This window comes from Centroberyx affinis, unplaced genomic scaffold, assembly GCF_046629955.1.
Source record: "Centroberyx affinis isolate AG114_WGS23_722 - 3 ecotype Tasmania unplaced genomic scaffold, CSIRO-AGI_Caff_v1 ptg001095l_1, whole genome shotgun sequence".
Classification (NCBI taxonomy): domain Eukaryota; kingdom Metazoa; phylum Chordata; class Actinopteri; order Beryciformes; family Berycidae; genus Centroberyx; species Centroberyx affinis.
In genome coordinates this window covers 354244-369529 of record NW_027279640.1, presented here as the reverse complement: position 1 = coordinate 369529, position 15286 = coordinate 354244, and the positions used below count along the sequence as shown (strand labels likewise).

The 15286-nt window shown below is 42.7% G+C and overlaps 1 protein-coding gene across 3 annotated transcripts in view; it reads right to left on the bottom strand.

The window, feature by feature from the left end:
• frya (furry homolog a (Drosophila)) overlaps positions 1-14225 on the bottom strand; it is a 52725-nt gene extending 38500 nt beyond the window's left edge. For all 3 annotated transcript variants that reach the window (XM_071523590.1, XM_071523592.1, XM_071523591.1), the window contains exons 1-6: positions 14147-14225; positions 7794-7993; positions 2650-2703; positions 659-798; positions 427-517; positions 83-162 (exon numbers count right to left, since the gene is read on the bottom strand). In XM_071523590.1, the coding sequence (XP_071379691.1) occupies positions 83-162; positions 427-517; positions 659-798; positions 2650-2703; positions 7794-7993; positions 14147-14216 (635 nt within the window). In that variant the 5' untranslated portion in view covers positions 14217-14225. The remainder of the gene's footprint in view (positions 1-82; positions 163-426; positions 518-658; positions 799-2649; positions 2704-7793; positions 7994-14146) is intronic.
• Between the last annotated feature and the right edge of the window lie 1061 nt (positions 14226-15286).

Sequence of the window (15286 nt, the reverse complement as noted above, 5' to 3'; positions counted from 1 at the left end):
GAAACAAAGCATAGGTCAGAAAAAAACACAAACTAAAAAATGAAGAACAAAATGTCTTGCAAAAAGGCCAAAGCTTACTTACCCCTCTTTGTATCTAAAGTGCTTAAAGGCTAAGTTAATAACTTCATTGACCAAACTGTCAAGGACTGGGTGGAGCGGCATCTAGTTAGAAGAAAGACAACATCATGAGAATGAATGTTCATGTATGTTCAAACAGCGGCCATGATGAGTTTATGTTTCAGCAGTACTTAAACAGAGCGGCTCTGTGTCAGTGAGTTGTTTCTAATGATGAAAAAGGTAACACTGATATATTTCTACAATTCAAATAACTACTCAAACGTTACAGTAGTTAATAAGCTTGCCATTTACAGTACTGAGAATCACTCTTTTGTCTAACAGAGGGTTAAGTAAGTGCAATCTAGTCACCTGTTTCAAAACCTCTATAAGTACAAGAGAGAAGATGAAGTCAATAGCCAAATCCCTCCTTTCAAGTAGATAATCTCTCTGCTGCTCATCGCTGTTAGAGAGAGAAAAAACAAGAGCAACAGGTTTGCTACAATCATACAAACTAGTTGACAGCGTTTATGCTTCTGCATTGTTTTCATTTTACTATCTGTGATATGTTGTGACATACAGTAAATTCATTTATGAATCTCACTTTTTGGACTTGGTGTTGGCTCTTGGTCGGTATTCGTGCAACTCCTCCTCCAGTCCGTTCTGTCTCTTGTACCAGTCAAACAAAGTGCGCAGGATGGAGGGGAGGCAGTACTCCGCCAAAGAACTCATGGTGCTTATCAACTGAAAGAAACAAGACATACATCGTGCAAATGCATGTTCATGTTTGGCAATTAACATTCCAAAATAACAGATAACGATCAGCGTTTCCTGTCTTGATTCGTTACGGCATGCTTAAAGAATTTGTTACAGCACTTGTGAAGGATTCATTCGCATTAGCGTTCACATTTCTTAAACTGTATAATAAACAGTGGTGGAAAGAGTACTAGAATATCCTACTCAGGTAAAAGTACTGTTACTATGCTGATATTTTCCTTGAAGAGATGTAAAATTACCGGTGTAAAAATCTACTAAAGTAAAAGTAAAAAGTAGCTCATCTAAAATATACTCAGAGTAAAAGTTACTGAGTTACTTTTTAAAAAAGAGAACGTTTTTAGAAGTGATCTTTTCCATGCAACTCCAAAAAGGTTGAGAGGACAGAGTTCAAACTCTGTTCTTTTCACTTGAAAGTTTGGAAATTACAAAATAAAATGCATGAACAGAGTAAAGCCAGATTATTCTTTGCTGACTGATCGTTCACTGTGAATGGCTCCACAATTGGCCAGTTTATGACTGTCCAGTTTCTGATGTTTATGGAGAATTTTGTATTCTGTAATGGATGTGATTTAAAATGTAGCATAATGTAGTACAATACTTAAGGAAAAATGTACAAGTACAATTACTGACTTTAAAAAATACTCAAAAAAGTACAAGTACACAAAAAAGCTACTCAATTACAGTAAATGGAGTAAATGTAAATAGTTACTTCCACCCTTGATAATAAATCTACTAAGGCTAGAAGAGGGAGTTTTTTTAGAAGAGTCCAAGGCTACAAGAGGGAGAGAAATAGAGGGCGAAGGGGGAGCCGGTCCTCTGTGGGACTGTGCAGAGAGACAAGGTGCCCATGGGGCGGCCTCTGTCCGCCTTGGGGAGGGAGAGGGAGGGAAGGAAGGAAAGGCGGGACGGGCCGTGCACACAGGAAGGGAGGAGAGTCTGGTCAGAGCGGGGAACACAGCGAGCCCTTCATTCAGCGCGGGGCCGGAGAAGAATCCCGGCTCTGTGCGGCTGCTGAATGGCCTCGGGCCGCGGCACAAACAGCACAAACACGCCCCTGTGGCAGTGAAAGGGCCTTCTCTGCAGAGCCGCAGACCTGCTGGACACACCTAGTGCGGATCCAGCGCCAGCTCTCTAGGTAAACACTCCTGCCCTTGACTGGCTCTGAAAGACCTTTATGGGATGTGAGCAGGGCTTTCATGCAGCAGCCCTTTCATGTGATGTTACAGTGCATCATGCTAGAGCAGGATTTAAGATGGGAAAATGAACCTGTGTAGCTGCTTGTACGAAGGAGCAGTGAAACAGTTCAGAGGTACAATGTTAATGTCTTTTTAAATAATTACATCTCTGCAGACAGGCCTGTATCACCTGCAAATCAAACATTTTGATTTGAAACACAGACAAAAGGCAGATCTAAGCTTGAAGAGCCAAAAAAAAGGGAAATCTGCACAAAAAGATATCATGATTGATTTATTTTACATGTTTCCAATAAAAAAAATATGCAGCTTGGCAAACTGAAAAGCCTACGGCCCTACGGGTGTAACGTTGTCTTTTCAGTTTGCCAAGCCACATATATTTTTTATTTGAAACATGTAAAATAAATCAATCAAGATATCTTTTTGAGAGTGCAGATTTCCCTTTGTTTTGGTTCTTGAATTAAGCCTATTTGAGAAGCCTTATTTTATGTCCATTTTCTTATCCAGCATATGTATCTTATAGTGACTCAAACAAATACAGTATAGTAAACAGAGATGCTGCTAATCAGCGCAATATATCACTTTTTTGCTGTTCATCCCGTCCGCTGCATTTCATAGTACTTACTTGGTCAAACTGAGGATCTTCACCCCTCTGCAGTGACTTTGTTAATGGCTTTTCCTGAAAACACAGAAAGAGGGGAATATTACAAATTGTGCAGATATTCTCATTCGTACAAATCTGAATTGGCAAAGTTCTCCGAAGTTTGGCTCATGACTCTATCTGCCCCGTCCGAAGAGTGTGCAGTTTTTCTGAAAAGTAACTTATATTATAGGTCAGCAGTAATGAGAGAGCCATCAATCAGTCTGATGCCAGTCATGAGCAGGCTGGGTCAGATATTAGAGATGGGACATTAATGACAGCTCCCATTATTACAGTCTTCTATCATCCGGGATAATGCCCTTCATTAGGGATTTGGGCTCGACACGCTCTTCTCCTGCAGTAAGGAACGTCCTCCGGATGGTTTCTTGGCTCCTGTGCCCCACCAGTTCATAGTGGCACTTCCTATTTCCAAGTAAATGAGGTTGATTGTGTTGAGATCTAAGGAGCTGTTATTCAGGATGGGGAGTATAATGGAAATTATGTGCGACCTAATGCTCACTGCACTTTCCTGAGATTGTTAGAAGTTAGAAGCTCAAAACTTAACACCTTTAACAGACAGCCAATGCGGTAAAACTTGAAACCTGGTTAACCACACGTGTGTAACACCTGAATAAAAAGTTCTTCAAATAATGCAGCATGCTTGAATACATGATTCATGTCTTATGTCAACTTTAATAAATGTTTAGATATTTAATTCTGGTGTGTTTGGACAGTAAGTGCTGTCAGATAATTCTAATCGGTCAGATGAAGCAGCTCTTTGCTTGGTATAATCCACAGAAGAGCATGAAAGTTGGGTAATATATACAGTAAATGCATAGTAAACAATGTCTGAAAAATGCCCCATGTAACTTTAATTGAATTGAGAAATGATAATTACCAGAGCCCTTTCATTTTTAGCACATTCTGCCACTGTAAGTCTGTGTCACAAATGATCTGAGTCTTAAACAAACAGCACTACAATGTATGAAAGCAAATGAAAGCAAACAGAAGACACGGATTATGTATTCATGAGTGTGCGACGTATCTTTTATGAAATTCATATTCAGGCTTTATAGATATGATATCTGGTTTCAAGTATGAATGTGCTGCCAGTTTTCAAGTAAAGCAATACCTTCTATCCCGGGACATAAATTCTTCTAAACCATGTTCACAACAACATAAGATAAGCCTTGGGTTGAGGCTAGGCTTCGACTGATATGGGTTTTTTAGGGACAAATACCTACATTTTTAGATTGATATCGTTGATAACCAATATTTTGCCAATATATATGTGCCAATATTCAATACATATAGATTTGACAGCATTGAGACCATCTTGTGACACTAAAACTCTACTGAAGCCCAGGCAGGGTGACCCACCACACCGATTCAATGGTAGGGAAACTGGGATACATTACTAACTTCAAATGACAAATTAATTTACAAAAAACATTATTATTAAATTAAATTAACAAATAAAATGTGCAAAGAAAATAACATTTCATTGCAGATTTTACAGACTTTAACGATGATATCCACTATTTAATAACAGGCCAATATTTATATATACATGTGTATATACAGTATATCGGCAAACCATATATCGGTCTAACCCTAGTGGAGGCCAGCAATCCTATTGCAGAATCCCAGGTTAATAATGGTCAATAATCAAGTTAAGAGCCTTGTACAAATTGTTAAATAAACAATAGTGAGACTTTAGGAGTGTGCTCATAATGTTTCCTTGCATGCAGGTGTCCAGGTGTGTTATGACAGCATCATATGTGTTCATATAACGCAACAACTAACAATTATCCCATAACCCTTGCAAAAATCAATGCATCTGCTTTTCCCCATCTTCTTGCTTACTCTATGCTTCACGGCGCATCACTTAACTGATGATTCAACCCAAACAGCTAAATGTCCAGCGTGTCTGACTTTGACATTGCGTGGGCTGATGGTGCCGTCTCTCTCTCTCTCTCTCTCTCTCTCTCTCTCTCTCTCTGTCTGTTGCAGCTGGAATGCCAGTTAAGCCTCCGTTCAAATGACCCTTTTAGTTTTTTGACAAATGCTTACATCTGAGAAACCCATCTGTGCGAGAATGACAGAAAAGTCAATGCTTCATGCACTGTTGGGGTTTAAAGGATTTCACTTCCCTTTGGTGGCGCGCTGATACAGCACCATTATTCATGTTCAATCACTCCACAGGCTTCTGGGTGAATTCATTTTCTGCAACTTTGATTTCATGGGCCATTACTAAGAAATCTTCTCCTCTCAATAATAGTACAGACTTTATATCTTTTGGTCTGTGTTCAATTAATTAATACTGTCTACAGTTCATTGAGCATACTGGATTTAGATAAACAAATTCAGCTAAAATGATGAGGATGGGCAGGAGGGACAATTTCATGCCAATAACTACAAGGCAAGGTTTAGATAACTGACTCAGCCAGTCCACTGAAAGGAAAAACAAAGAGAGACATCCTCCCTGCAGCCCTCTGGAGACGAGCACACTGAAACGAGGGGATGCACACTTTCCCTATGGTAATTAACACTTCCCTGCGGACCAAGGCCAATGACTAACAGCTTCCTACCAATCATATTCCCTGGAACTGGGGACTGCATGTCCACAACAAACACACTGATGAATGGCCAGAGGTAAACCGAGCAATTACAGCACATCAAACTCTGCTCAAACCACACAGACAGGTAGCTAACTGAGCTTCAAAACAAACATGTAGGGTGAGCAGCAACTACTGCTGCATGTATTTTAGCTGCAGTCTGAGGCTTTTCTTGGTAATATGGATTAGTTGGTCATTTTTAGTTGACTTTCAGTAGCACTTGGTAAGATACTAATGCAGGCCCAGCAGCAGGTGGTGAGTGGTGCCCACATTAACCCACACAAGCTCTTCCTCGTCTGTCTGTCAACAGAATTATTTATGACAGCTGTTGTTGGCCCTACCGACCGGCTCCAACCCCCGCTGGACAAATTCAAAGACTTTATTGGCAGCTTTCCCCCTTCATCTAATTTTTTTCAGTTTTGCTCATCGGTCAATATCTGTAGTCACAACATAGAGATAAAAAAAAACAACAAGGCAGAGTTATCAATCAGTTCCTAGTGGACTTTATTAAATATGATGGGGAAACATGAGGGAGTCGTATACCTGGGCAGTTTTGAAATGCTCATGTGCCTTTAAATTTGATAAAAGTACGTTATTGATTTCCCTATGCAAAATATCAGGCATTAGGGAAAACCTCAAAGCTTTAGAATTTAATGTATTCAATTCTGACTTTGCATTGCCAGCTTTGGTACACATGAGACATAGCTCTAATTTAAAAGCTTGAGAGTCAGACCAACATTTTCTTTCAACCTTTTAGACATAACAATGCAGTCTGACTTGATTAGTCCAAATCCTATGGGGCATCACTCACACCTGTACCAGCCATTTTCCAGTCGAGCAATATTGTGAAATCTGGTCAACAGATTCATTTTGCCAATGATGACCAACTTTCTTCCAAAGTTGGACACCAGAGAATCACAGCTCTAATCTGTGATGTGACGAAGAGTCAAAACCTGGCAGCGCTTCATTGACAATGAACAAGAAAATGTTTAATTGACTTTTTCTGTCTAAATGAGCTTCGTTTCAGTGAACTGCTAACACTTATTAACCAGAGAATGTGCCCTTATTCTCAAAAAATCCCCCTGGTTACCATTCACAAATGTTCACCATGTTCACAAAGTACGTCTGCCATTCACTGTAAATGGTATAACTCTAGGATTTGTTTCTTAATTATATAATCTAGAAAGTCTTGGCTCCAGTTTCCAATATTGGGAATGACTTGTTTTACTACACAAGTTTCATAGCACCCAGGTATAGACGAGTGAAGTGCCTCTCTTTTTGACTGGCCTGGCTTTGACTCCTGAGGACCAAAGCCATGGTAAAAACAAAAAAATTCTTCTAAATTGCCTGGAGCCAAGCATATTAAAGCGGCACTTTTCATATATTAAACTCAGCTGACGCCTATAATAATGGAACATGCAGTATGATGTTGACTAAAACTTGCACACTTTGTCCCCAGGCTGTTTCTTTGTAGATGTGCTGATGGGACTGCTGTTTCACACGGAGCTACCCGGCCCTTCAGCTGACAGCAATTAAACATGACAAGGTATTTAACACCTCCCCCTTTTGTTGCTGAAATTCACTTGTATGCCCAAGGCCCCGGCAGTAATATATCACTGTTGAGTTTTCAGCCTGTTAAAGGTTTTATTAGCAGGACACAGATGATTGCTGCTGCCTGCCTCTTCTCACAGAAAATAAGTATTGTGGATCAGGTGACAGGAGCCTCATTTACACTTCTACAGCAGAGGCAACTCCAGTTCAATTAAGGACCTTGTGATAATCATGCAGGTGTTATTCTGCATGTCAGTGGTTATATTTAAGTACCCTAAGGTTGTGCTTTGACAGTGTGTAATTCATTACCATCAGACCAGCTACTGCAGACTTGTCAACCAGGCCTCCTGCCTGACCTTCTTATGAAGTACTAATGTCCTGACCTCACTTCCCCCTGACAGAACCAACAGCCTTTTTTTTGGCTTTTGTATCATCCTCCACAGCGAAACACTAGGGATGGGACAATATATCGAAATTCAATATATCGCAATACAAAAATGGGTAAAATACGTATCGTGGGGCAGAAAAATTTATCGCAATATTAGCTCCATTTTATTCTGCTGTAGTAATCACAAAGGAGACGGCTTGCTCATCACAATTTCACAAGCTCTCCATCGAAATTATATTATTCGCACTTTGTAATGACATTTTAAAGTTGTTGTTTTCATTCTAGCAAGCCAGTGCCATTGCTAGAAAGATTTGTGTCTCTGAAATACAAATTTCTGCACAGTCAGACTTCGTTGTCATTGAACTTTTACTTATTACATCATATCTTGGTTATATCGATTCGTGAACGACATATCGCGTATTGAATCGTATCGTGAGATAAGGAAATCGTCCCATCCCTACAAAATACACTCAATCAAATACTGTGCTGTATATGTCCTTACAAAGAGAAGCAGAGCAACCACAACAAACATCACAAGGAAGTAATCATACTGTCACTCTCTGCCGACTCACCAGCGGCTCGGCCATAATGATGCGGATCTTGCGCTCGGACAGTGTGGTGAAGTTGGCGAACAGGCTCTTGAGGACGTACTCGCCCGGCTTGCTCTCCGGATCGATGCTGATGGGCATCATGGCTGGGGGACCCTTCTCTCCCTGAGGACAGCAGACTGGAGGGATGGGAGGTTTACTGTAACCGTTCCCCACGGGCGAAGCTGCGGAAATGACACAAGAAAAGCAACGGTTGGGAAACAACTTTGTTAACTTAAAACTTTGCCAATTCGAGCACAAATGTGTGGGATGGATTCAGTCTCAGATCTGTTTACAAAGGAGGAACACCGAATAGGGTATTACTGTGAAGTTTCCAAACATGGACATAAAGTTCCCAACATGTCGAACATTCCTGAGGGAGATTGTCCAAAGGGCACCGCTTGCCCCGAGTCTGCTCTTTCTTTCCTAACGCTACAGTGCTCAGAGTGCATATGGAAATGAAAACACCAAGGCCGGCAGCTGGTGTTTTCATTTTGCACCAAAGATGTCACTGCCCTTTGAGGGAAGCAAAAATCTCCTGCATGTGACCATCCTTCAGCCAGTGCTGTGATGTGGCCTATGTTTAATTACTGATGGCTTGGCTTAGCCCATAAAACCCCATAAAGTAACTCACAAGTTAAAATTTACCCCAGTGTTACACTCTGATGCCTCTAGACAAAAAGTGCTATAAATAGTAGAGAACAGTGTACAAACGTCTAATTAGAAGTGTGAAATGCCCATTTAGCCTGAATCACTGCAACCCATAACTGCATGTCGAACTGTTGTAAATCTGATGTGTAAAATATTCAGAGAGGCGTTTGGACAGCCAAACTAGACTTACTGCCTCAGAACGAGACCCACATTTTCTTCAGCTGCTGCATTCTCTGTGTGTTTGTATATGTGTAATAAATAAATGAGACCGGACAGCAAGCAGATCAGCAGCAGCAGAGTTGAAGCGCAGCCTGCACTGTGTCAGGAACCGTTACATCTGTCAAAGTCACATATCAAACGCCAGACTTTTTGCTGTGCAATTACGAATAAAAATTGGCACACATTACATTAAAATCCCTCTTAAAAAAGTTAAAGTTTGGTAGAGATCCTAAGACAAAGTACAGTATATTAAAATAAAACATCTTGGTCTTGTTGCATACCTGTGCACAGTGCTACTGCCTTCATAAAGAAAGAGATGTGAATTGCTGAATGGTTGACTAAACATAAATACAAAATAAAGATAAATTATAGCTAACACTTTATCACAGCGGTGAAGAAACTTGATGCAGTTGTGAAAGGCGGTTATTTATTTTGCCAATTATCAGACTGAACAGAACTTCAGCTTTTGGCCTGTTCCGTTAATCAGGGTTTAGTCAGCAGGCATATACATCATTTTTAAATCACGACACGACTCTTTAAATCCTCTATGTCCATCAAGCCAAGCAGTCACCAGACGAAGACCTACAGCATGTATCGAACAGAGGAATCGGACAAGTGCTAATTCAATTTAATGACTTCTGTTCTCTGCCAAAAGAGGCACCAATAGCAGCAACATCAATTTACTCGTGGGTCAAAGGTGGAAGGGATGACGACAGCGCTAATGAATTTCTTAACCAGCTTTACTCAAAATAATTACTTTACTGATAGCTGAAGGCAACGTATACAAATCTTATAGCAGGGCAGCCAGACAGGTGAAGGTGGAATTTAGATTTGACCCATCAGTGGCTATTGTACGGAGCAGAAAAAGTGTCTGAGGTAAGCAGATTTGTGAATTAATAAGTAGATCTGAACAACAGCATACTGCTCCAGGACATTTATTCAATAACAGTACACAACGTTTCGGTCACACCTGAAGAAGACCAAGACAGGTCGAAACGTTGTGTGTACTGTTAGTGAATAGACGTCCTGGAACTTTTTACTTAAGCGGATGCATGATCAGTATTTTTAAGCAGTGGCTGGTAGAGTATGCAGCCCTGGCAAAGCTGCACAAAGGGGGGGGGCCGGAGAACGGGTCTGGCATCGGTGGACCGGTCTTCTTCGCCAGGTCTTTCCAGCACATGGAGCACTTTCGTACGCCTTTCAAGGAACGCCCGGCATGCGCGCCTATCTGGCATGGCTTTCGGAACATGCTTCTCTCACCCGTGGCACCTCAGCACCTACCCAGGCCCTTGATGAAGCTGATAACGCTGGCCTTGCTCCAGCACACGACCGTCCCGTCCATAGTGGGGAAGGAGGACACGGTATCCAGGGCTGCTCCGAGTTAGAGACAAACGCACCCTAGTACAATCCACCAACGTCCATGTCTTGTGTGTCAGTTGGCTCCGTCCTCCTGGGCATAGTTTCCATGTTTGCGCGGAGCCGGCGGTGGGTGTGTTTCAAAAAGCGGGAATAGTGTTTGCGACAGGACACTACGCAATCTGTAGACGTCGATCTGTCCCAGCGCTGGCTTCTGCTATGGCTTCCTCTAGCCTTGTGACCAACCAGTGCCTTCCAAGAGTGAAGGTCAGGCAGGAATTTTTAGATGAGGCACAGCACAGTGATGAGGTCCAACATGCTATGGTGGCATAGTTGTGTGACTATATTTATCCTGGGGTACACACTATACTGACAGAGCGGCCCTCCCCTTTCCTCCACCTCTGTGCTCCTAAAGCACGAGGCACAGACCACCAGAGTGTAAACACCATTCTCTGTCAGGCACCGCCGCAGCACACTTCCCTTGAAGCCAAGTCAGGCTGCAACAGGACTTTAGGCAAGTTTTTAAGGCATTCAAACAGAGATTTAATTAGTTTTTCAAGTACCAAGACCATAAAGAGAAATCAGTCTGCACAGCTGAATATTAGGTTACAACTTCCCAGTAACAGACTGTCTGAATGCAAACACAATTTGATTTAATGCCAAATGGCCATTTAACGCAGCACAGCACGTTAAATGAAATATGAGGAAGTTGAGACGACGTCTCCACATTTATCTCATTTGAATGAATTGGTCTCATGTTGCATGGCTTTAGCTGGAGATGGGAGCTGAAGAAAGAAGCCAGTGTGGATATCAAGCCCTTTCTCTCGCTCTGGGAACTGGGCGCTGTACTCAGACTGAGACGCCACATGTGACTCGGCAAACAAGGGGCTTGGGCACAGTGTGCATTACATCATCGCCATGCTGAAAACTCCCTGAGCATGGTTGTGCTCCCTAGAGGACAATGCAAACAGGATAACAAGCGTCTCCCTCTTTTACACGCACGCACGCACGCACGCACGCACGCACGCACGCACGCACGCACACACACACACACACACACACACACACACACACACACACACACACACACACACACACACACACACACACGCATGCATACAAAGAATGCAGTTCCCTATCCACATCCAGAAAGACTGTCCCACTGAGTAAACAGACAGTTTGGAGGTCCTTTGTGAACAGAGTGGGTGGATATTTAGATACCACTGACCTCCTTAACTGGACCCGAAATTCCAATGTCAACAAAGACCTTTGGGAGCACTATGTCCAGTTGCTGTGAGAAACATTGACGTTGCATTTCTGTGAATGAGTAGTGGGCACTTCAAGCTCTGTAATGGCAAAACATTACCATTAAATCCTCTCCTCCACCCCTGTATTAACATGTAATTTACCCAGGCTGGGGATAAAGGGATATTGTGCTTAGGTGCTCCACTGAAGGTAAGTGTTAATAAAAAGGTTTGCGTCATGTCACGTAATGCGGGGGAAAATTTTGTCTGGTTCAGGTCATTAAGTTTTAGGTTAAAGGAAACAAGCCGCTGTTAACAGCCAGATGTCCCACAACGGTTATATTTCCATATTAAAAATGAAAGCGAATAAATCACTACAGCTTACATCCAATTTATTACTTCAGTCATTAACAACAGACCCTGATTTCAGAGAGAAGACTGCAATAAATATAAAACCCAAACATTGCAATTTCCTCAGAGCCTGTCTGGCATGCTGTTGGGAATGGAGTTGAAATTCACCAACTGTAGGGCCTTTGGTTGCTGAGCTATTTGTCAAAAATAGGAGGCAACAGCTGGAGCCAATGGAGCAACAAACATCCTAATACTAATACATTATCACATGTTTCAAGTTCGCAGTTTGAGTGTCTCTAAAAAAAAAAAAAAATTAACGAGAATGGGAGAGTGGAGAGAGCGAGAGAGTGATTACAGACCTCTGTGAAAAGCAGATTAAAACGTCGGTCTCAAACTATTGACCATCAGTCCTGTTTTAGCAGGCTGACATCATGCTGGAAACTGCCGCCTGCTGTGAGAGGGCATCTGAGGCCATTTATATAAGTCCCTGCTAAAACGTAGCCTACGTCTATCTCTTACAGCCGAACGGAGGGGATTCATCTATACCTTCTGCAATTTAAAGTGGTGTCGAAATCCTGTTTCCAACTCTTCAAAGATAGAGCAAAGTAATACGATGAAGCTATGCTGTTTATTGTTTCAGGTCCTATGTCCTCACATCGAAGCTTTAGTTGGGTTCACTTACTTGCACAGAGATAAAACATGGAAGTGAAATTATAAAGGCAGACGACAGAGAAAAAGAATAAATACAAAAAGAGAAAAAAAATGCCAAAAATGTGCAGGTTAGATAATAAGGATAAAAAAAATATATAAACAAGATACAAACAAAAAAAGAACAGAAAATCAACACAACTGAATTGGGCAACAGAAGCGAAATGGCAACACAACACCACATGTTCGACCAATCATTAGAGATAACCGCTGTGCTTGGCTCACTGCAGCTCATCTCCTGCTCTGATTGGCTGACAGCGGACCATCCTTAGGGCATGGGTGGTGGAGTGAGGCGTTGAGTAAAAAAAAAACATTTGAACACCAGACCTGACGCCTCTGCCTCACAATGCTAGTTTTGTACTGCTAGTCCACAGTCTTTTATTAGAGTTGGATACATTGACTTGTTATGAGAGACCAGACCCTGAGGCCCTTCTCTTTATTTACATTGCAGTTACAATACAAACAGCAACCGACGAACTGCAGTGAAACATCCTAGTTCAATGTACTATTCCTATACGATCACTGAGGATCCTTCCTTAAATAGCCAAAAATAAAGAGATCAACACTAACCTAAACATCCCACTCAGCAGCTGGGATTTCTGACATCCCACACAAAAGTAGTGTTTTCAGATTAGTTTTCATTAGCTACGCTGTCTCTGTTGCCATCTTGTGATTCACTGCATAATGGCTCCTATAAATGGAGGCAATGTGTTTGGTGGGGGGGGGGGGGGAGAGAGATGAGATTAGGAGATCACATAGTATTTAATGAAAAAGTTAAAAGCATAGCCGTGGGTCTCTGCTGATACAATGTCTGTCTGTGCCTTTATCAGTAAAGTGACCTACTCTGAGGATTACGCAACATCATCAGGAGATGGCACAACGTTCAGTGTGTAGACAGGGACGGCATGTGCTGTGGCATCTCTTTACATTCAGATTCAGTAGATACACATCATGGTGCTTGAGGGTTACAGCTGACTTTCCACCAGTCTCTCTGAACAAAAGTACAAAAAGATGCTTACATCTGATTTACCGATAATCTAAGTGTAAATGTCAGTTGTTTGGACGAGAATCTGCCAGTGTGTAACCTGCTAGGATGTTACTTCCCGGTTATGTTATTGCCTGTTTCTTTCTGTGTGTATACAGTATACTTCCAAACAGAGTCCAACTTGCAAATCAACCTCTTATACCTCAAATCAAAAGCACACAAGGCATCCCATCTCATCCGTATGGGCATGATGGGAGGCAATGGAGCTGTGAGCTCTGGACAGGACATGCAACCAAGCTGAACCTCCACTAATCCTATTACAGTGTCCTGGCACATAATAGGAGCTATTTAGGCTCTGTGGCAGACTCACCTACAGCGAAATAAAGCTGGAAGCTAAAACGAAAACAGCAGAACTGACATGTTGAATCTAACATGTTAACTAACTAAACCCTAACCCTCATGCCCAGTGACTGGTGCAGTAAGGGCCTGTGTGCAATGAGCAGCTCTTTCTCAGCCAGTGGATGCTTGGAGTCGTAGTTATGGCTTTGGCTGTTGCTATGAGACAATTTAAAGCCCTTTTTGAAGTGCGGTGCCCTTTTTGCTAAAAGTGACATGTTTCTAACTTTCACCAATTGGTGGGAACAGCAAAATCACGCTCGGCTCGATCAACAGCACGTCCTCTCTGCTGAACACAACAGGAAAAAGAGGCTATAAAGTCAGGTCCCCGGTGGAAAAGCAGCCTCAGTTAGCATCCTGAGACGAACACGACAACAACAACATCCACCACAACAACAACAGCAAGAAACAAGTAAACTACTACTCACTGCCGCTCCATGATTTCAGCAGGGATTTGATGCTGATTTCAAAGAAGCCAGAGTCCTGCTGGCTGGCCATGGCTGCAGCTCCCTGTTGAGTGTGTCCCCCTCTCTAGTTGTGGTTTCCCTCCAGCAGCAGCAGCAGCAGCAGCAGCAGCTGAGCTGGGACCAGCAGGTAGCGCCTGCTGTCACCTCTCTATGACGCGCGCAATGCTGTGGCGCTGACGAGACCCAGAGAAAACACACTGCCGCTCCTCTACCCCTCCTCCTCCCGTGTCCTGTCCTTGGCCGTCAGCCGTCTCTCTCTCTCAATCTCCCTCCCTCTGCCCCCTCCACACTCTCCCAGCCTCTCTCTCTCTCTCTCTGTCTGTGTCTCTCTCTCTCTCTCTGTCCCTCTCTCTGTTTCTCTAAAGCTGTGGCAGGCAGTGGGCGGCGATGCAAGCTCCCTTTAAATAACTGCGTGGAGGCTGAGAGTGCAGGAAGCAATCCTCTTAGTGGAGCGCAGTTAATAATAACTACTGTTTGTCTGCGTGCAGAGGCTGATAACCATGATAGCGCATGGGCTCGTGCGTCTTTCAGAGCGCCTGGGAGCATCTGCCCGGCAGCCGCCACTGATAGATAGAGGAGATGGAGGATGCAGGATCGAGGCATGACACATAACAGGGAGCATCTGGGAGACAGGAGCAAAGAAGAAGACACTCAAGTGGTCAGCAAGCCGCTGGGATTAAAGAGCTTTCCTTGACTGTACCCAGGGGATCTGGGAGACGGGGGCTGACTGTTGGTTTTTAACCCTTTTGCTTCTTTACAGCAGCAACTTAAGCTAGTCAATATTTCCCCTTAGTTTTCACTCTGGTTCTTACTTCATGCAGCAGACAGTCCCCTGATTACTGCTGTTTGCTTTACAGAAAATCCATAAATCAATGAAGAAATATTTGACTTTTGCAGAGAGAGAGCGAGAAAGAAACAGGTGGGCTGCAAATCTGATATCAAACACTCCTACATTTGCATCATTTGTCCACGAGCCTGAACTAACAGAGCTAGAAGAGGTGATCAATCTGTTCCTAAGTGGGTGGGAACAGGCAAGCCTCCTTATTACTGTACACTACGCATTCATCTCCATGGTGAATAACAAGAAACAGGCACACCCCA